The sequence below is a fragment of the Tachysurus fulvidraco genome, chromosome 23 (genome assembly GCF_022655615.1).
Source record: "Tachysurus fulvidraco isolate hzauxx_2018 chromosome 23, HZAU_PFXX_2.0, whole genome shotgun sequence".
NCBI lineage: Eukaryota > Metazoa > Chordata > Actinopteri > Siluriformes > Bagridae > Tachysurus > Tachysurus fulvidraco.
Window position 1 is genome coordinate 6506799 of NC_062540.1, and position 22500 is coordinate 6529298.

The 22500-nt window shown below is 39.8% G+C and overlaps 1 protein-coding gene across 1 annotated transcript in view; it reads right to left on the minus strand.

Annotated features, from left to right (window-relative positions):
• Nucleotides 1–22500, minus strand: part of plxna2 (plexin A2) — a 206482-nt gene that overhangs the window by 5458 nt on the left and 178524 nt on the right. Inside the window, exons 23-31 of the mRNA XM_027145200.2 lie at nt 16205–16271; nt 15462–15608; nt 14963–15122; nt 13621–13724; nt 6231–6330; nt 2288–2478; nt 1269–1438; nt 933–1145; nt 397–547 (exon numbers count right to left, since the gene is read on the minus strand). Coding sequence (XP_027001001.1) covers nt 397–547; nt 933–1145; nt 1269–1438; nt 2288–2478; nt 6231–6330; nt 13621–13724; nt 14963–15122; nt 15462–15608; nt 16205–16271 — 1303 coding nt within the window. The remainder of the gene's footprint in view (nt 1–396; nt 548–932; nt 1146–1268; nt 1439–2287; nt 2479–6230; nt 6331–13620; nt 13725–14962; nt 15123–15461; nt 15609–16204; nt 16272–22500) is intronic.

Here is a 22500-nt window from a genome sequence, read left to right on the forward strand (position 1 = left end):
TTTGCACACTGAGCAGATCTGATATTCCCATAATTGCATTTGCACAGCATACCTCAGTATAATAGGTTTAGCACTTGCACTTCATAAAGTTTGCATCTTTATGTATGAGCATGATTACTCATATATAAAACATAAAACAGCAGTGAAAAAAGAGAGAAAGGATGTCATCTTTCTATGATTCCTTTCAACACATTGTGATGTTAAGGTCAGGCACAGGAGCTGTGCTGCCATTATGAGTGAACATCTCATCTCATCTCCATCGAGGGCAGCACTTCGGGTAAGAGAGTGTGATCTGGCTGTGTGTAATCTTCCTCATCACAGCTCTATTCATCATCTCTGTTTGCTCTCTTACTCTTCCTATGTTTTGTGTGTGTGTGTGTGTTTGCTGTAGCTCACCTCTTCGCTGTACTTGCTGACGTATGAGTAGATCTCATTCAAAGCACTCAGCATGTTAAACTCATGAGAGTGAAGCCGTGCCTGCTCAGCCAAGTACGCGTTCATGTCCTGATCGCTGATCGCCGGCAGTCTGTTTATATCGGCGTAGTATCTGAAAACATACAAGACAATAAAGATAAGCAGATATTGGTTTAATATATTTATGTAAGTTGTCCCTATTACTTGTTTATTACTGTACATGTGTTTAAAGGGATATTCAGCATGACATTCCTGTACTCACATTTATTGGTGTTTTTCTTTTACTCTTTCACAGCTATATGATGTCATTATTTATAATCTGACTATCAGCGATCACTTAACATATGCCTTTTAAATCTCACAGGTTTTTTGCCACTGTCACATCTGATTTAATCTTCAAGGATTAAGAGCTACATCTGGATCTCTGTGGAGCTTCTTTGTGACCATGTCTATTGTAAAAAGCACTGCACAAATAAAATCATAAAGGTTCAAAAAGGAATAAGATCCCAGCATCTCACCTTTCCACCCAGTTCTTGTAGTTGGGGATGTCTTTAGCATAGAGCAGCTTGTTGGAAGGAGAGTCTTTCCCCAGCCTGTGTTCTGAGGTTGAACATGAGTCCATGAAGGTTTGGGCCACCACAGATAAACATGCATCTGTGATGCTGCTCTTGTGAATGTCAAATACGAACTGAGGGTTCTTAATCACATTCACCCAGAATCGCAGAGGAAGGCTGAAGAAAAAAACCCACACACAACATGATCTCAGGAAAGTGGTCAAAAATCAATTGCACACATCAAGCATACAGCTTCTGAATGACAAGCATCTGTTCAGACCCGCCTAGTCCTGTCCTTACCAGTTACTTTTCCAAGTGTGGCGAACATCCATGTCATGAATGCCATGCTTGTCGGCCTGCTCGTCCAGGAAGTCGAACATGTATTTGATGGCTAAAGGCAGGGCGCTGCCTCTGTGAACTGTGCTGAACAGAGTCTCGAACAGATCATCCACAAACTTCTGCAGCGTACCCTAGAATATTACAGAAAGTCATAGTGAGAGATTGAGTACACCCTTAACTCTTATTCAACAAAGACCAGAACATGGAATTTGTGCCTGTTTTATTGTGCCCAAGTTCAGCATTGTATTTCTTTGTCATGTCACACTTCACAGTGGCGCATAATGGCTAATATGAAAGTAGACATTCAGCGTTTTAAGATTTAGTATTTCTGTACAGACAATATATTAACAGAAACAAAGAAACAAAAATGGATAGTTTTTTTTTCCTCACAAATGATTCTATCTTCAAAGTACATAGTGATTTTTAACCCATATTTAACCCATTATTTGATGCCACCGAACAAGCCATGTCTTGACTCATTTTTATCAGACTTGAAGTGATAAAATAATTAATTTGTTTATTTTTAAATGGGTTAAAAACACATGGACTGTTATACAGGTGCACTGGTAGTCGAAAGCTCTGGAGTTTATTAGGATTTGATAAAATACAACAACTAGGCATGCCACAGACACATCAAAATAATATACTAGGAATTAAAATAAGATTAAACAAAGATCTTTATATTAATTGCTGGAAGGCTCTCAAAACCTTATGGGTCTTAATTAATCTTTTATTAATGGCAAGTGTATTTGAAAAGGAGAACACTTCTTAAGCCTCACAGACATAAATATACATAGAAAAGGGCTCAGAGACAAATATACAGTAGTACACACTGTGAGCAACAATTGCCCTGTTAATTTGAAGTAAATCTAGAAAATAAAACACTAAATGCTTACGCAGGATTTCACTTATTTCTATTTATTCCTTCAATCTTTATTTACCTAATGTTGTCATGTGTGTATAATCCAGTGTTACAGTACCTTAGTAGCTAGCAGGCGGGTGAGGTAGATCTCAGACACCATCTTGCTGCCACGGTCACCTTCCTTCTGGTCTCCGTGTTCATGGTTCTTGACCAAATGCCACACTTTGACTCCACTCTCCAGGTCTGGAGTGATCATAGGAGCCCGGGAGCGAAGGCTGTCTGGACTTCCTGTGTAGCGAAATGACGAGTCTGCACAGAGACAACACAGTTCATAATAATCACAATTGCAATCACATATACAGGACATAAGGCTGTTCATATTCTTGATAAGGTCTATTTCCAGATGTCGAGCATAGGAGCAACTTAATATCAGATGAGGCTGTTCTTGTTTGTCTCAATGTGTCTCTAGAGGACTTGTCTGTCTCTTTAATCTTATAATTAAGACGTTCACATTTGGATCCTCTTAAAGTATTGTGCTGACATGCTTTAAGGGTCTGGACCATTTTGTCTAATCAATGTATCTAAAAATCTAAAAAGGTTAAGCCTATTAGTCCTCCACTGCTCACAATTCGATTTGTCTGTTTTACCCAGAATGATAGAAATAGCTCTTGGGGCACAGATCTTTCTTTATATTCCTCATTCTCTCTAATGCCTGCTTCTTTATTTGGTCTTTAATAAACAGAACACAACAACAAGGCAAATGGCCTCAACCTCTGAGGTTTTACTGCAATTCGGTGCAGAATGCAGTCAAAGTCAAAGGATTTGGGAATGAGCGGTTGTGTGTGTGTGTGTGTGTGTGTGTGTGTGTGTGTGTGTGTGTGTGTGTGTGTGTGTGTGTGTGTGTGATGAGGGAAATAGGATTGTGGTTTCAGATCCATCTTAAGCTACCGCATATGTCCAACCTCTTGTCTATTCCCAGCATTCCTTTCTCTGGCACCAGTCAAGGTCAATGTGAAAAATGTGCTATTTTGGGCTAAGGGTGCTGGCATGCTAAATTCAGGTGAAATGCTAAGTGTTGAGCATTAAATTGATATGAATCAATCAGCGGGTGACTAGCTGCAGCTGTGCCACTCTGTGATTGATGGGCACTGCGGCAGTGAGAGCTGTTCTCTATGCACCTCACATACACACATACACACACACATACACACACGCACAGAAAATAAAAAAGTGCTCTGATTAGCCTCCTCATAGTTTTTGATGACTTTTATGACTTTCTTTCAACAAACCCTTTGGAAATAAAACACAGAGTGGCGCTTGACTTAACTATCTAATGCCTAAAAAGGCTGCAGGATGTAACATAATGATGTGAAGAACTAAATAAAGTGTGAACTAAAAACGAAATTAAGTGTGAAACTCAAATAATGCTCTCTTTTTCAAACGCGTCAAAGTTTCAAGCAGGAAATAGCATGAAACAAGTACTGATTGAGTTTCTAATTTGTTACTATTTGAAATTTTGTTAAATGTCACTCTGTTTGTAAATGATAAGGTGTGATAATTATGTCTACTTCTCCTAAATGACATGTTTATTCCAGGCCTTCAATTCACTGAAGTCTTTAATGTGTCTACTTGTAAGGACACATTTCACACGCATGCAGTGAGCTCAAGGTGGGTGACATATTTGAGCTAAGATGTCTGTGTTGCTAGGTGACAACTCAGGCTCGAGCCAATCCAGGCCTTAATATTTGGCCCGTGTATCTTTGGCGGCTTTTTTCCCTGCGTGGAGTTATCATTTGCAGCGCATAATTAGCAATCAGAAAGGCCCGTAGCTCTTTGCTGGAAAACGAGAGAGGACCAGATGGGAAGCCCTGAGGCACTCCCTTAGATTGTGATAAGGAGGGGTGCTAATATGTGTGCATGCCCAATAAGGATGGCATCCAATGTAAGCAGAGGTATCAGCATTATTGGGATTTTTGGTAAATGCTATCAATTCACACTTGCTCTCAATTCTCTCTCTCTCTCTCTCTCTCTCTCTCTCTCTCTCTCTCTCTCTCTCTCTCTCTCTCTCTCTTATTCTCTCTCTCTATCTCTCTATGTGCCTGTAGCCTCCCCAGGGCTTCTTCAAGGCTGTAAAGCAAACTGCAGCATACAAAACAGTAAACACTGTCACCAGTGCCATCGTTTAAAACTGCATGCAAGCAGACAAGGGCTCATAGCAGTCTTGTAGACCATCTTGCATAATTTTGTATTACATACTGTTCATTGCATTATTGGATATAGAGTCTTACTTAGTGATACAATTCTAAAACTATCATTGTATGCACACACACACACACACACACACACACACACACACACACACACACACACACACACACACACACACACACACACACACACACACACACTTACTTGATATAAATGGTGATAAAGCTGCTTAGGGGTTTATGGTAACCACTAGTGTAGATGCTAAATGAGTTAGAAACACACTTTCTTATTAATTATTGATTTCTTATTAAATTCTTCATTTTTGATAAACGGATTGCTGTCCATTTTCATGTGAATGTAATATACAAGTGATAAATAATGTAGCAATCATTTATCACAAATGTATCCAGTTATTAAATTATAATTATATATATATATATATATATATATATATATATATATATATATATATATATATATATATATATATATATATATATATATATGATACATAGATAAAATATGGATTTTATTAAGAATATGGAGCTGCTTTGTTTTGGAAAAAAATTCTTTGGCAAAATTGCAAGCACAGGATTCTTCATTTAAATGCATACCAGAGAGGTCACATGATGTGTCTTGGCCTAAATCTGTAGAAAATCTTGCAATCTTGGAAAATTGCAAAGTCCTTAAAATTTAGTTCATGAGTTTGTTGTTTTTCCTTAATTACTGCAATCTCAAAAAACAAAGCTTTTATTGAAGTCTTTCAAAAATGCAGTCCCAGTATTTTAAGTTATGGAGAAATTTGTTAATTTTGGATAAAAAACAAACAAAAAAAAGCAAATAAATAAATAAATAAATAATTGTAACTAGAGTCCAAGCAGTTTATGGACAATAAAAATAATAATGAGAAAAAGAAAACGTCAATTAAAGACAGGGTCTCAGAAAACTGAGTTGGGCCGAATAATCAATTGACGCTTGTCAATATGGGCGTAGAGAGTGTTCAGTGCACATGTGTGACATAAGCAGAAAGCGGTTTTAACATTGACATGGAGGATAAAAACAAAGAAAGAAAGCGAAGAAAGACTTACGATAAGGCAAGAAGTAGGACGTGTTAATATAGGATCAGCTTTCCAGCGCTGGAGAGAACTGAAGGAGCGGGAAGTTGGTGCATATTCACAGATTCGTGTTTCAATAACTCCTGAGCTAAACGCTGTTACTACACAAATAACACTTTTCTATCGTAGTAATGTAGAGAGGCAGCTACAACCGTGTTTTGTGTAGTAACAGCGTTTAGCTCAGGAGTTATTGACTCTGGAAATTCAACCTTTTAAGATGCCGAGGAGCTTTTTTCCTTCTCGATAGGTGAGTAACGTTGGTTTTGCTTTGTTACACAGAACTAATATATGCCTTTGTCCTTTGCATGATTATGCTTGTGTGTCATTTTTGCTTGTCTATTTATCTGCAATCGTATCGTTCTTCCCTTCAGCTATGATAACGACACATTTCTTGCCATTATTTCCAGTATGTGTGGGCGGAGCTATCAATACAGGGGTGGGACCAATTTGGGTTAGGGGCATGTTTGTTTTGGTGATTTCAAATGTCAACATTGGCTTTCAAAAATCGGAGACCCTGCCTTTAATGTAGAATGTGTTCCACATGTTGATATATTAGCTATGAAACTGTTGGTCTTTCAGTCTGGACCTCATTTACACTTTGATCCTGGTTTTGTAAATTCACTAAACTGATGCCAGATGGCCGCTATGTGTAAGAAAATATAAACTGTAACTGTTTCATTTATAATGGCATCTCATCAATGTTCATGACTCCATAGAAGCAAACTTATAAACACTGACCGTATCTGCTGATGGATGTGCGGGAAATGCTGGCTGTAGGAGGGATGTTGTAGGAGGACGTCTGCTTCGGAACCAGCGCCACTACAGAGCGGTCTGACACCTGCACAAAGACAACAAATAGCCTGTTACTGTAGTGGGTAAAGGAGCATTTTCCATTACTTAATGAAGCATAAAGAAAATAATAGCAAACCCATTGATACATGATATTAGAAGGAAGCTAGCAAACACAAAGATAAGCTTCACAATTTCATTCGGCAGTTGCAGCGATTCTATTCAAAGAGTCGAGAGCCATTTCACGGTTAGTGACTCCACAACTGTCAGTGCAGCAGTGTGAGGCAATTAGGAGAGTAGTGAGGCAAATAGTTTATCTGCTGATAAAACAAACGAATGTTCCCTGCATATATTAGATAGTGAATGAACAGAGGCCCAGTCAAAAGGCACACACATACTTCACGAGAGTCTTTGCTCACTGAAAGTCTTCGATATTTTTCTGAGGTGGAAATAACTATGTTAATTTACTTTAGCACTGTTTGGGACGATTAATTTTGAATGAGAAGTCTCATTTGCCTCACGGATTCTAAAAAAGGAGCATGCTAACGATTTTGGGTTAACTTTAACTTCAGTAAATCAGGTCGTTACATTTTATAATTTAGCTAGTTAAATTAGCTAGCTGGATATATTTCTGTTAATTGGCACAATGAATAAAATTGGGGCCTAGAGGCCTTTAATTTTGCCACATAAACAATACAGTGGAATTATTTTCTTTGCATACTGTATCTCTGAGGAGCTGCAGGTTGGAATGCAGGGGCAGCTATGATACAGCACCCCTGAAGTTGGAGGTGTTAAGTGTCTTGCTCAATTGCCCATCAGTGGCAACTTAGCAATGTTGGGGCTTGAACCCTGACCCTCCGATGAACAACCCAGAGCCTTTACCACTTGAGCCGCCATTGTAAAAATTGTGTTTTAATTGCTAATGAACATAATTATTCGTTCTAAAGCCAAATTCCTGGTTTGAGCTTTTTGCAGTGTGTGTGTGTGTGTGTGTGTGTGTGTGTGTGTGTGTGTGTGTGTGTGTGTGTGTGTGTGTGTGTGTGTGTGTGTGTGAGAGGTTACATTTTTAATTAACTATGCTGCTTTGTTAACTGGCTAGATCAGGATTGATGTGTGTGTGTGTGTGTGTGTGTGTGTGTGTGTGTGTGTGTGTGTGTGTGTGTGTGTGTGTGTGTGTGTGTGTAGGAAGTGATGGTTTTCTAAGATGCTATGACTTTTGTCTTATAAAAGACATAGATAAAGGATGAGTATATAAACTAGATCAGAAGAGTCCAGTCTTATCGGTAAAGAGCCGGTGTGGGTGTAGGTTTTCATTCCAACCAAGCAGAAGCTACACCTGAATCTATTGAGAGCTAAGATCAACTGATTAAACAGGTGGAATCAGGTGTGGCTCCTGCTCGATAGGAACGAAAACCTTCACCCACACCTGCTCTGTGCGGATAAGACCGGAACCCTCTGTACAAAAGCATCCAGACACTGGAGTAGGGGTAAGAGAAGGATATGATATATACTGTGATATATAAAGAAAAAGGAAAGGAAAGAGCTGATGGGAAATAATGAACGGAGACAAGAGCTTTTTGTCAGGCCTCTGAAAGCCAATGCTGAGTCTCCAGATCTCCTGAAGGGAATTATCCTCACTCAAAGCTTTACCCTTTAACCTGACTTAGAAACCAAATCTCTTTCTGTTGAAGTTTGTTTCCCTGCATCCAACTGTACATTGTATTTGCAATCATATATCTTTGATGCAAGTCCCCTGACGGCGTTTTTTTATTTTTTTATCACCCCTTCTTTGAAGTCCATCCGCTCTGAACGATTTTCTCAGTGAGGTTGTATTAGGGCACGCCTCTTCGTCATCCTACAGAACTCCCTGCATTGCCTTTAATAACAAATGGCTATGTACGGATTACTCGATCATTAGTACTAATAATGAGGAAGGGAATCTGATTTTGTGAATAAAGTCTGAAAGCACTTTATCTCAAGTATTTTAAGCATTCAGCTCATGTTCTTAGATTAAAAAAGAAGTGAAAAAGTGGAAAGGAAACACTGGGTACTGTGTGTGTCGTTGGTGTGTGTGTGGTGTGTTATTGTGTGAGAGAAAAAGATACAGAGAGAGTGAGACACATGGGGGGGAGATGGGGGAGTGATGGGGTCAACCTTAAGATAGTCAAAGCTTCAGAAAGACCATTTCACAAAGGGAAAATCAGATCTCTCTCATCTCTGTAATAGACTTCATAATCTCTTCTCTTTTGCTTCCTCTAAGTAAAGACTGCCTTTAGTCAGAAATCCCTCTGCACTGCTTCACTCCTTTACTTTCTCTTTCTCTCCTAAAGTCCTCCTCCCCCAAGACCATTAGGAAGTGTCCAGTTCAGGGCTGAATCCTACCTTGCATGGGGCTAATGGCCTGGCTGGATAGACACTTAAAGGAGGAAGGAGGGGAAGACTGAAAGAAATCATGTCAGAGTCGACACTCTGCTTATCAGACTCTCAAAAAAGTAACCTTTCCTTCTTCCTCCTACCCGTTGCACTCCCTGCTCCCTTTTTCTCCATTTCATGTATCTCTGACTTCCACCCTTGACACCAGGAAAGGCTCCATTAGTAGCACCTTTCGCTATTGTCTCTCTTTCTCTTTCTCTCTCATCAGCTCTCTCTACTGAATAAGAAAAATGCTCAAATGCTCCAAATTTAAAAGCACCTGCCAAATATTGAATGCTGAGATTTTGGACAATTTCAGTGGTCTGAAACAACTAGTAAATTGCAAATGCTAAAATAGTTCATCATTCTAGCATTTGCAATTTAGTAGTTGTCATGTACAGACATTAAGATTCTGGTTCGTTCATTTTTCTGGCTGCACAATCAAATCCTTTGTTCAAACTGCACACAGGGAAGAGGCTTTCGTGCCTGTGTCACGGTGTTAAATATAAAAATAAGCAAACTGGCAGGAAAGTGATTTAGACCATTAAGAGACACAACATTCCATATTCCAGCATCATAAAGGTCTAAATCACTTCCTGCCAGTTTGCTGATTCCAGCATCTTAAAGACTAGGTGTTGTGTACTTTTTGCGAAGACCTCATAAATGTAGCTTAAGCATGATTTTGAATTGCTGAGGCTTGCAAAAACAATTTTTTCTACCATCCCTTTTTAAAACTTGTTTTAAGGAACAAAATTACAAAATCCCTATCTCTGCTCGATTCTCTTTTCTTCTACTTCCTGTGTGCATATGCGCCAGAGTATTTCATAAAACAGCAGGAAGAGCATAAAGTGTCTATATGGAGATAGATGACAGCTGATTGAACGAAGGTGGATTTGCCCTTGAGAGATAATCCCGGGCTGGGAAGGCTGTCTGATAGAGGCTGGGGGGAAGTGATAAACAGCCAGCATTTGGAGAGATAAGGCCTCAATCAAACACAAAAAGCCAAGCCTTTTTCCAATATCTCTGATCCCCATGGCCTTTCTCTGATGGGCATCAGCAAAAGCTCCCTGAGCAGGCAGGGCATTAACTCAAAGGCCACCTTCAAGCAAGCAGGAAGTGAAACCGTCACTGTTCAGCCCTGTATTCAGTGCACCTGGAACTGTTGCAGAACAAATCTCATAAGTAGTTGTTTCTTCCAAAGCAAATTTGGGACAACCATATGATGACAAATAAACAAACAAACAAACAAACAAACAAACAAACAAACAAATAAATAAATAAATAAATAAATAATGTATATTTAAAAAATCACAAAAATGGTGTAGAATTACAGGAGAGTTTTATTGATGTTAAAATAACTACATCTCTTAATAACTACAATTTCTGTCTCAGCAATGACCAGAAATATTTTCCTTTAAAATTTTTATTCATATCTGTTTCTTCTTCTTCTTTGACTGAATGATGTTATTATTATAAGCTTTGTGGTTAAAACCTTAAACTACTGATCGAAAGGTTTTGAGTTTAAATCCGATGACCACCAAGCTGCCACTTGAGCAAATCTCTTAACCCTCAACTGCTCAGTTGGATAAATAAGAGCTTGTAAGTAGCTCCGGATAAAAGATTCTGCCACATACCATAATTGTAAATGTAAACGTTTTCTAAATGTTTGATAACCTCACTGTTGTGTGTAGTGCAGGGTTAGTGCTTGGGGCTCAGGAACTACAGCTTAGAAGGTTCCTAGTTTGAATCCCAATCCTTCCAAACTGCCACTGTTGAGTTCCTGTACAAGGCACTAAACCCTCATGTGCTCTAATAGTAATTGTAAATTAATAAATGCATCTGTTAGAGGTTCAGTCTTGTGGAGGAACAGATGAAGCTGTGCTCTAGGTGTCAAGAAAACATAAAATAGATTTGAGAATGATGCATCAGTGCGAGAATTCCAGCGATATACCGTATTTATAGCACCGCTGTTATTGATTTGTGTATTATCATCTTTTAGTCATGTGTCACAGCAGCAATGCACTGCAACTTCCAGAAACATGATTAAGGCCAATTGCTTAATATGTGTTGGAAGGCTTCATGATTAATTTCATACCCTGTGCTATGTTTAAAAACACGTTTTTAATTGCTTCTTCAACAACCGAGTGGCATACTGTACCAGATATTCTAGGCATGAATCCATTGCCATTGACACTCAAAGAAACAGATGTACACTTCAGCACATTACACACACACACACTTGGGCACACTACTTAGCTCACACTCAGCACATTTGAATTGTTAATTTCTTATCTCTCATGCCACTCAAATCCTTGAAATTGGAAATTCTTCTGCTGCCCCAAGAGTACAGCAGCCCCTCAGGGACACACTTCCAGCCTGCAAATGATATTCAACCTGTGCAAGGTTAACAATTTCACCTCTGCTGATTGGACTGAGGAAGGAGTAGAGTGACTTTTTTTCTTTTTCTTTTTCTTTAAATAACTTTCAGACTCCTTATTTCACTTCCTGTTCGTCTGGATCGTAAATGAATTTAACCAAACTGATTCGCAAGAAAGAAGGAGATCCAGAGATTAATAGAAAGATGAAAATTGAGTGCATTGCTATCTAGGCTAATGAAATCCTTATTTGATGACCTAACAAACTAATCACCCTGGTGGAATTTTAGTCAGTAATCAGTAAGAAGTGCTTCATGTCATCACATTTCCATTTAAAGCTGCTGCTCTCGCTTTGCTTTTAAAAGGAAGTTACTCTAACATTTTATACTCTATATTCTCTGTTAGTCCGGAGCGGACTGTTCATTTGGGGAAAATCTGATGGTACACAGTGGATAAGGGCTGGTGGGTGCTGGGGGTTTGGATTTGAGGTGTGTATGGGGACCGAGATCCTTTAAGATCCAGTTAAACAGCTGCGAGAGCAAACGTTTTTAACTCTCAGTTGAACCACGATACATTTATTAACGCAAGAGTGTACTGAATATTCAGGTTCCTGGCCAATTGGATCTAATTTGTTTAGATCTGGGCAAATATTTAGAAGTAGGTATATGTAAGAAAATCTGGACAGGTGAAAAGCAAAATATTACCAGTAGAAGAAGGTGAGTCCGGTCAGAATTCTCTGTAGGAGACTCTTCTGACCAGAATAATCCCAAAATGCATTACTTTTTCATTACTGCTAAAATAAAACCAGCTTTACAGGAACCCCAAACTTTTGAATCCCTCTGTACACAATTTCTGAAGGCACATGGTGATGATCAGATAGTAGAATTGATAATAATATTTCTGTGTGTGTACAGAGGCATACGTACATGTTGCTGCTGTGGATGTGATGGATGGGGAAGACGTTCTTTATTCGATCATGTGTTGAGACAGATTTTATATGAAACATTTTTAATTATATATGCAAAACACCCTTTGGTTAAATACACACACACACACACACACACACACACACACACACACACACACACACACACACACACACACACACACACACACACACACAGCACGTAGTGTTTTAAGAACCTTAAAGGATACTTATTCTTTATTAATATGCTCATACCCAGATGGTTGCCAAGTAATTTGAACTTCCACTTATCACGGTTAAAGTGATTATATATTTCGAGTAGATGCCAAAAGCCTGCTCGGCCTCTCTCATCTCCTGTGCTTTTGTCTTTTTTTGTGATCCTGTGTAGCCTTTCAGGCTGTATTAAGAGTTTAGACAGTCACAAGCGCAAAGCGGCTTAGATCTATCATTAACGCTGTAGACAGGGAGTATATTTGTTTGTGTATGCATCATGTTTTCATTTCACACAGCTTTCATTTTTTATAATGACTGCGATAAAAAGGTGATGAGCAAAACGAAGCAAGCTGAGCTGAAGAGGCATCAGTCTGCAAACAAACTCTGTCATGAAAACTCGATGCTGTTACAGTGCTGTTAGAAGAGTGGAAGGGAGAGAGGGAGAGAGAGAGAGAGGGAGAGAGGGAGAGAGAGAGAGAGAGAGAGAGAGAGAGAGAGAGAGAGAGAGAGAGAGAGAGAGAGAGAGAGAGAGAGAGAGATTTTTTACCTGCAGTATTTGTGTAATGCACTGCAGAGCGTTGATGTTGGGCAGAAAGTACTTTAAAAATAAAGGTCAGGATGACTGTTAAGTAAGCATAACTGACAAGTCCCTCCACACGCCACACACATGCACACACACTCTCTCTCTCTCATACCCCCCCCCCCCCCCCCACACACACACACCCCTCTTCACTGCACCACCTAATCATAACCATTACTGCATGTGAATCAGAGTTAAATACTGGTAAGAACACAGAAGCTCTGATCTGTTTTCTCCAAAGCTGTTTACAGCGGACCACTCAGACGCTCGCCTACGAATCGTCTGATGTATATCGTCCGCAACCATCAGAACTTGGCCAAATTACAGTCAGACTGGTGATCAATGTGCTGCTTTTTATCAGTCCGATAGGCAACCAAACCCATGACAACATAAAGCTTTTAAACTGTGGGCTGAAAAAGAAAATTGTAAAGTTCACATCTTAGCTATAAAAGCAGACAGTGGAGAGAGTCTCAGCCTCAATTGCTGCACGCACAGAACTCTTAACAGCGTAGGTGCCAGTAGGTGGATTCTTGGACAAATTGAGTGATGAGTTGCTACTGAAATCGTGGCTTGGCATCTAAAGCTAGAAAAACACAACTTAGACTGAAAGGATGAAATGCTTTGCGAAAGAGTCAAAGGTTTCTGCATCTTTTCAGAGTTTCTGTACCAACATCGTGGTTTTTGCTGTTCAGCAGAAAATCAACAGCATGAGGTGACAGGGTTCTTGACTTGTTTTCTGATTTTGTTCTACAGTACTGTATGTAGGCAAACAACAAGTAATATTACTGTTCCACTAGTCCTTCATTTCGAACACCAACAGTAAAATACTCTTACCTGATAGTGCATGAGTGTGTTGAGCCTTTTCCAGTCATTCTCAATCTTTGTGGTGATATCTTCATCCTGCAAGACCACTCGTGCCAACCGGCCCTGACGCCACTCTGGGAAAAAAAAACGCCCACGCATGCATAAATAAAGAAATGCTACAGACTATGTTGATGGAGAATTAGACAGGTTCAGAAGAAAAATGATCATTGATTTTCCCCTCTGTTGAATGGTCCTCATTAGGCTGTATGCTTGCCAGATGCACAGATGATGGTACACACACACACACACACACACACACACACACACACACACACACACACACACACACACACACACACACACACACACACACACACACACACACACAGAGCTGTGCTAGTTCCAGGCCCAAAAAGCTTGCAAAGGAAGCGGCTGTTCAGGCCAAGATACTGGACGGTTGCTTTGAACCGCTGATGGTGAGCTTTACTGCTGTATTTATGTCAAAAATATCTGTGGCAGAAAATGAAGCAGGAAATTCATCCACAAAAAGCTGATTTCATTTGTGTCATTTTTGTGGATTCTACAAATTGTACCATTTTCAAATTTACATCCTAACAATGACCTAAAACATACCTGTACTGGAAAATTAGATTTTTCTTGTATATAGAGTAACTCTGTTGTAATATTTATTATGTTTGTATTTTTTTTAATGAGTCCTTTCACTGCATGTCGTACTGTGTATGATTATGTATGTGACCGATGAAATTTGAATTTGCATTTAAAGCCATAAAACAGATACAGAACTCTTTGCTTAAGACGTTTTCTTTTTCAGGTCTAGTAACACACACAGACAGCTCTCTCTTTCAGCTCCAGTGGTGGGGTGGGGTGGGGTGGGGTGGGGTAGCTGACCGCCAATTTACTCAATGGCATGTGGGGAAAATTATCCTCTTAATGCCCATGACAATAACTATGATTACTACAACGGTGACTGCCTGCTGAGATGTCTGTGTGTGTGTGTGTGTGTGTGTGTGTGTGTGTGTGTGTGTGTGTGTGTGTGTGTGTGTGTGTGTGTGTGTGTGTGAGTGTGTGTGTGTGTGTGTGTGTGTGTGTGTGTGTGTGTGTGTGTGTGTGTGTGTGTGTGTGTGTGTGTGTGTGTGTGTGAGTGTGTTCATTCCTGTGCATGTACTTTTTTGTGTGCATATGTAAGGAAGCCATAACAAGATAAGGCTGAATGAGGCTTGCTGCAGGTCTGTCAATCACACATCTGACAGGGAAATAAATATTGACAGGGAAAAAAAAACATATTTTTCTGTGTGCATGTGTGTGTGTGTGTGTCATCTGTACACTTTAATGCTCCAGGATAAGTACTCACCCAGGTCCATGTCTACAGCTCTGGGTCTTTGAGAGTAGGGCATGTTCTTGTAGATGGCATCCAGGATCTTTTCCTTCACCTGCGTAATGGTATCACAGTTCAGCACCTTCACCGCAATCTCCGGACTGTTCTCGTTATCTGGATTCACACAGTTCAAAATCTGAAAGAGAGAGATAACGAATGAGGATGAGGTTGATCTGGATGAAGAGTAATCCACAGTTGGAGTGCTCTGATGGAGCCGAGCTTCAGATACACGGCAAGGTTGAGAGAAAGGGCCATTTGCTGGTCCCAGAAATCTAATTTCACACCCACTGCAGGAGCCCAATTTCAGCTGCAGCAGGGTATTAGGGCTTAATGAACAGTCTGTCCGAGCACAAAAACACATACACACTAACACACACACGTGAAACAATACACACATGGCACATGCACATACATGTCCACGCCACTCAGCAGAGTGCTGCATATGCAGCGTGTGACAGTGTGTTAGACTACTAACCAATGTTTTGTACTCTATTTGCTGTCGTATGAGCTTGTCCTCACTGAGTGAGTAGCGAGCTTCTCCTGTGATGGCATCTATAGGCCCTTTCTCCATCTGCTGCTTTATAGCACAATAGAGCATAAACAAAGGCTCTCCAGCACACTCCTACAAAGAATAAAAGAGAGACCGGGGAAAACAGGAGGGAGGAATATTAGAGAGAAAGCATATACAAAAATATGTTTATCACAGGAAGGCTACCACTTCCTGTCTTACTGAGTCAGTTGAAGGCATTTATTATAAAACGTCAACAATTAACACTGCATGTTAACACCATTCTGTTACCCTCCAAATAAAATACATCACATCGTATGAACACACTCTACTGTACGGCTCGATTTCTCATGATGCTTTTAAATAATAAACATTAAATATAACATTGTGTTAGGTTTAGATTGATGAACCATCTACACAGTGACAGTACACACATCACGGGAAAGTGTGTGCTGTAAAACACACACTTGATGAAGAAAAAATCCAGTTTAGTTTAGCGGAAGCACCCCGGTGTGTGTTTCACCCAACATCTTACTTACACACCTTATAAACAGTAGTTTTATTGTGGAAAAGAGTCCAGAAATGGGACGGACGGACGGACGGACGGACGGAACTTTATTGTCATTACATAATACAGTCACATAGCAATGAAATGTCTTTAAGCATCTAGAAAAATGTGCAAAGTTACAAGTGCGTACAAGTGAGATTACCTTGAGGAACTTGTGAAGGAGGAAAGCGAACCAGTTGGTGAGCATCTTCTCAGCCACAGACTCAGTTCTGAAAAACACAAACAAGCAAATTCTTTAAATTAATATATTTCTTTAATATAAAAAAGGAAAAAGCTTAACAAGTTTAAGCTTAAGCACAAATTTGTCCCTGGTCATCCAGTAGCAGGGTCCTGTGCTCTCACTGCTCTGGCCTGAGTTTGAGTCCTAGGCTATAGACCAAATCAGCCACTGAGTGGTTAACTGGTCAGTGCTGGTCCCAAGCATGGATAAAATGCACCAGGGAGGCCATCTGGTGTAAAACCATGGATGATCCTCTGTAGTGACCCTGAACAGTGAGCAGTCGAAAGACAACAACAAGGTTGTTCTGGTTTTCTATTTTGAATTGGCTTATATTTTAGATTTTCGTCTGGGAAAACCCGAGAGATGGCTCAATGATCGATTTTAACATTAAACGCAATATACACATGTGAAACCCAGGGCTCCAAGAAGAAGGAAGTCAATCAGAGTTAATGATCTGTGTAAAGAATCAGTCCAGCGGTACATGTACACACCCCGGCAACAAGAACCACCTGTTCGAATGAAACGTGTCACGTTCTAGGCTGTTTAACATACTGTATCTAGATATAGAAATGAGGAAATAAAAGCTGAATTGTTTTGATCTCATACCCCTCACCATAAAAAAAATAATTTCAGACAGGACTGTACAGAGGGTGTTAGAGGTGAAGTATAGTTGTGAAGTATAGAGGCAGCACTTCACTCTCTCCCTCACTCTTTTCACCTCTGTTCACTAGCCTTCTCTGTCCATTTCCATATTTTTCCTTCTCTGTCCTGACTGCAGACCCTTTCATGTTTTCCTTGCCTTTGAAGCAATGTGAAGGATACACACACACACACACACACACACACACACACACACACACACACACACACACACACACACACACACACACACACACACACACACACACACACACACACACCTCATGTGAACTGTATTAAACACACACTCATAAACAGATTCCCATGCTGTTCTCGAGCACATGAGGATTATTTTGGAAGGGAGATGAGCTGATGTTTTTTTTGTTGCAGGAAGGAAAAAAAGCTAAAGTAAAACCAGGAAAAAGAAGGAGAGAAATGAAAGAGGGATCAGAAAAGAGAGAGAACAAACAGCATCCAGACAGGAGTGGTTAACGAACATGAAAAATACATGAAAGAGTTACTTTCCCACTCCGATAGATCAGCACGGATGTGGAATACCAATACCGTTCCTTCTACTTCTGTATCACTCACACACACACAAACTCACACTCACACTCACACTCACACACACACACACACACACACACACACACACACAAACTCACACTCACATACACACACACAAACACACACAAACACACACAAAACCGCACACAAAAGCACACACAAAACCACTGGCTTCTTTTCACCCCAGAATACTAGAACATGCATGAATTGTGTGTGAAGTGTAGGAATGACAGATTAAAAAAATACATTTGTCTCCAGCGCACACACACACACACACACACACACACACACACACACACACACACACACACACACACACACACACACACACACACACACACACACACACACACACACACACAAAGTAGTCTATAAAGGGGAGCTGAGCATCAATTTACTCCTGCAGCCTGTAGGGAAAATGACTCTCCTAATGCTCATGAAAATAACTCTTATTATCTCAGAGCTGACGGAAGCATCCACGTGTGTGTCTGCCTGTGCGCCAGAAAGCCGAAGAACAAGGTTGGCGAAACGAGACTTACTGCAGGTCTCTCTCCCTCTCTCTCTCTCACACACACACACACACACACACACACACACACACACACACACACACACACACACACACACACACACACACACACACACACACACATGCGTGCACGAGAAAGAGATAATACATCTCACTGCACTCAATACAAGAACAGAGCAAGTGAAAGAATACAGCATCACCGAATGTTACCTTTACTGTAACCTCCATGAATAGCGAATCCTCATGCTGAACACGTTCAACACACTAGTAGAGTTTTAGATCAAGAGAAAAATACACTACATATATTGATTTATCTGTATGCTGTATACTGATCACTTCCCAACACCCTGTCTTGCTCCTCTGTGCAGGTCTTGTAAGTTAAAACAAAGACACGGCGAAGGCGACGTTCAGGTCACACACGATTTGTTCTTTAAGTGACACATTGGTCATTCCACTAGAGGTCATAGCTTGTAATTCCTGACCTCTGTCTAAGACGAAGCAAAGAAAACACCCTCTTCAACATGGCTGCTCATCTACACAGTACACAAACTCACAGCTCTTTCCTTTAAAAGAACATGTGTGTGCTGTATTTATGAAGTAGGATCTATTACATTATTATAGATGCTTCTTACAACTATAATTCTTCAATGTTTGAGAAAGAAAATCTATTAATATCCCAGCACTGTTATTTGGATAGACTGATTTTTTTAACCCCAAAATTTAGACCAACAAATAAATGAAATGCTTTCGAATGAAGGTAAATAAAATGTGGCTTAAGAGTTACATTAGATTTACAGTAGATCATTCATTTTAGAAAGCACAAAAGAGCAGCGCTTGGGTTTGAACGCGTGGAATTGCGTCATCGAAAAAACGCCTTCAACCACGGAGCTGTTCTTCTCTAATAGGATTTTTATTAATGCGCTTCGGTACAAGACGTGTGTTTTTCACGTAGTTACACAGAATACGCTAGCACCACAAAGATGAGATAATTTCCACGCTCTGTTGATGAAACTTTGGTTGTATACAGAATATTATACAACAAATCTAACCTTCTTCCCTGGCTTGTGAAATGAGAAACAGGAAGCTACGTGATGAGTCAAACTAATCCCGAGAGCCTCAGAGTTTGGTTAAACTGGACATCAGACCATCGATCGCTCTTCTGAAACAGCTTTCAAAGTTAATTGCACCAAACATTAAGAAAAATACAGTAGAACCAAAATATATTATAGCAATTTGTTTCTTTAGCTGAGGGAGAACATCCCAATTTGGAGGATTTGCATGTAAGCAGAAAATGGAAATTGTTATCAACTTATTACAGACTGCAAATGATTTTTATAGGTGAATATTTTTAAGAGTTAAAGTCCAGATGCAAAATCTTCATTTCCAGAATGTGTGTTTAGGTGTGCAGGGACATTTGTATGAATTTACAATATCTTTATTTACTGCATGTGTTCTCTGAAAAAGTGAAGGGTACACACACACACACACACACACACACACACACACACACACACACACACACACACACACACACACACACACACACACACACACACACACACACACACTATTAACTGAACACTGCTGTGTTTAATATTGGTTGCATCAGGCAGGGACAGATGGAGGTTCTTTTGCCTGCAATCACAGGCAGCCACTTGGATGACAGCTGCACACACACACACACACACACACACACACACACACACACACACACACACACACACACACACACACACACACACACACAGCTTCCTTTTGCACAAATATGACTCGAACTGACAAACATTTTAGATGATGGCCCTGTTCCCATTTTCTATTCAACCGTGGGTTTGGCAGACATACAGAGAAGAGTGAAAACAACTGAGCTTCAATTAAAGGGGAAAACAGAGAGAGAAAAAAAGCAAATCTCCAAAAATTATTTATTCAAATCCATTATCTGTCCTATGTTTCCTAAACACTTTTACATAAGAGCCTCTCAGCAGCAATGTACCCAATGGAGAGCACACACACACACACACACACACACACACACACACACACACACACACACACACACACACACACACACACACACACACACACACACACGTACATACATTCACATTTCTGCCCCCAAGCAACAAAAGAACACACTCATACAGAGGCAGATCTTAATGGGAGCTATTTGCACGAGTAAATGAGCTCGAGTCATCCTCGAGAAGCAAGCCAAATAAAATCTTTTGTGCGTTCTGCCACTTTTCTCTCCTCTTAATGTCTCTCTGTGTTTGAATGCTTTAAAAGAAAGTCTCATACTCTTTATTTCTGTCTGACTCTTTCTGCAGCCTTTTAATTGAGCATCATTAATGAACATCACACTTTCATTAGCCAATTACACACTGTGTGTATAATTGTGTTCGTGTTTGTGTGTGTTTGTGTGTGTGTGTTTGTGTTTATAGGGGTAAAGAAATGCTTCAGTAAGGGAGTGACATACAGAACAATGTTCCTCACTAATAGTCCTTTCCTGGCTGCTCTGGATGGCTGAAAATCTCATTACCAATCTCACACAAACACACACACACACACCAACATACACAACTACACACCAACACACACGATAAAAACACGCGTTCACACAGCATGAACATCATGACTGTGAAAGGGCCGGAGGCAACAGAGCCATTCCATTATTAGCCACCATTCGCCTGAGAGTCAGATATTTACATGCAGAACTAGAGAGAGAGTGAGAGTGTGTGTGTGTGAGAGAGAGAGAGAGAGAGAGAGAGAGAGAGAGAGAGACAGAGAGAGAGAGAGACAGAGAGAGAGAGAGACAGAGAGAGAGAGAGAGAGAGAGAGAGAGAGAGAGAGAGAGAGAGAGAGAGAGAGAGAATTCAGGATCATATTTTACACAACAGGGTAAAGGATAGCCATAAAGACAGGAAGTTCTAAATACACAGACACTGATTTTATGAGCACAAAACCTTATGGAGCTGCCACGCTTTATCAGCAAACATTGTGTGGAAAAAAGTACACAAGGGGGAGGAGAAATGGAAAATTTCTTATATAAATTATTACATTTGTGGAATTTAGCAGATTCCTTTACAAAGAGCAAATTATTTTATTTCAATTTATACAATTGAGGGTTAAGGGCCTTGCTCGGGGGCCCAGCAGCAATAACTTGGTGAACCTTGGATTAACACTGCCCACCAACCCATGCTTCATGATTAAGAGTATATATACTATGTGTTATTTGTCCAAGCAGCATTTGTGGCAGCTTGGTGGTCCTGGGGTTTGAACTTACAACCTTCCCACAAGTAGTACAACTTCTACCACTTACACCAACACACACACACACACACACACACACACACACACACACACACACACACACACACACACACACACACACACACACACACACACACACACACACACACACACACAGGGGTATATTTATTATTATATTTATTATTAGACTTCTGCCATACAAACTCTAGTCAATGAGCTGTTACTATAAGAACAATAAGATATTAAAGCTAAGTCAGTTTCTGTTATCAATTATATTATAGCAACAAAAAATACTCTTTTCCTAACCAGCATCCCCTATGCGCTGTTTTGAGGTTAATGAGACGAAAAAACATGGCGCTTGTCATTTTACAGAGAAACCATTAAAGCATAAAGTTGCATGTATCTCACGCTGGGAAACTTTACAAAGCACCGGTTCTGCTACAGAGCGCTGACAAATGAGAATCCTCATAAACGTCTCCTAATAAAAAAAAATTCATCACATCAACGATTCTGTTAAAAACACCCTTTTAAAAACAAAAAAAAATCCGCTTTGGGTTTTTCTGCTTTGAGTAACCATAGCAACAAAGCCATATTATAACAAGTGCATTAATATCAATATTAATATACAAAGTGTACTGTATATATGTCACAGCTGGAGCTACTGTCTGTGCCATGCTGTTATATAAAATAAATACGTACAGTACTTGTTCATATCTGAAGGGAAATTCAATAGTTTTGCAGTATAATTCTAATAAACTCTAGTTAATAATTGTTTTATTAATGATCTTAATATGTTAAAAAAAAGAGGCCATTCAAAATCCTAGTGGAAAATGATCATATTTCAGTCCATTCAAAAATGTATCCTCATTATTTGTTCAATTATTGTTAAAGGGTCAATTTGAGAAAATAAATTACTGGCTCTGATGACATTGTGAACAATTCCTCAAGACGACTCATTTACAAGCAAGTGCCTCAGGGGAGTGTCTGACATACATATTGTCTCATATAAAAATAAACGTCCTTTGCTGTTCATTTCAAGGAAATGCTGGGATGATGGGAAAGAGGCTGCTCGAGTATGTGATCCAGTGAAGCCTATTTCTAGGCCTTTAATGCATCATTTCATTAAATCCAGTCATAAAACCTAGACATGACATGCACTCATAAGACATGACTGAGACTGACAGATGTATGACTCACATACATGTGTAAATTGTGTTAC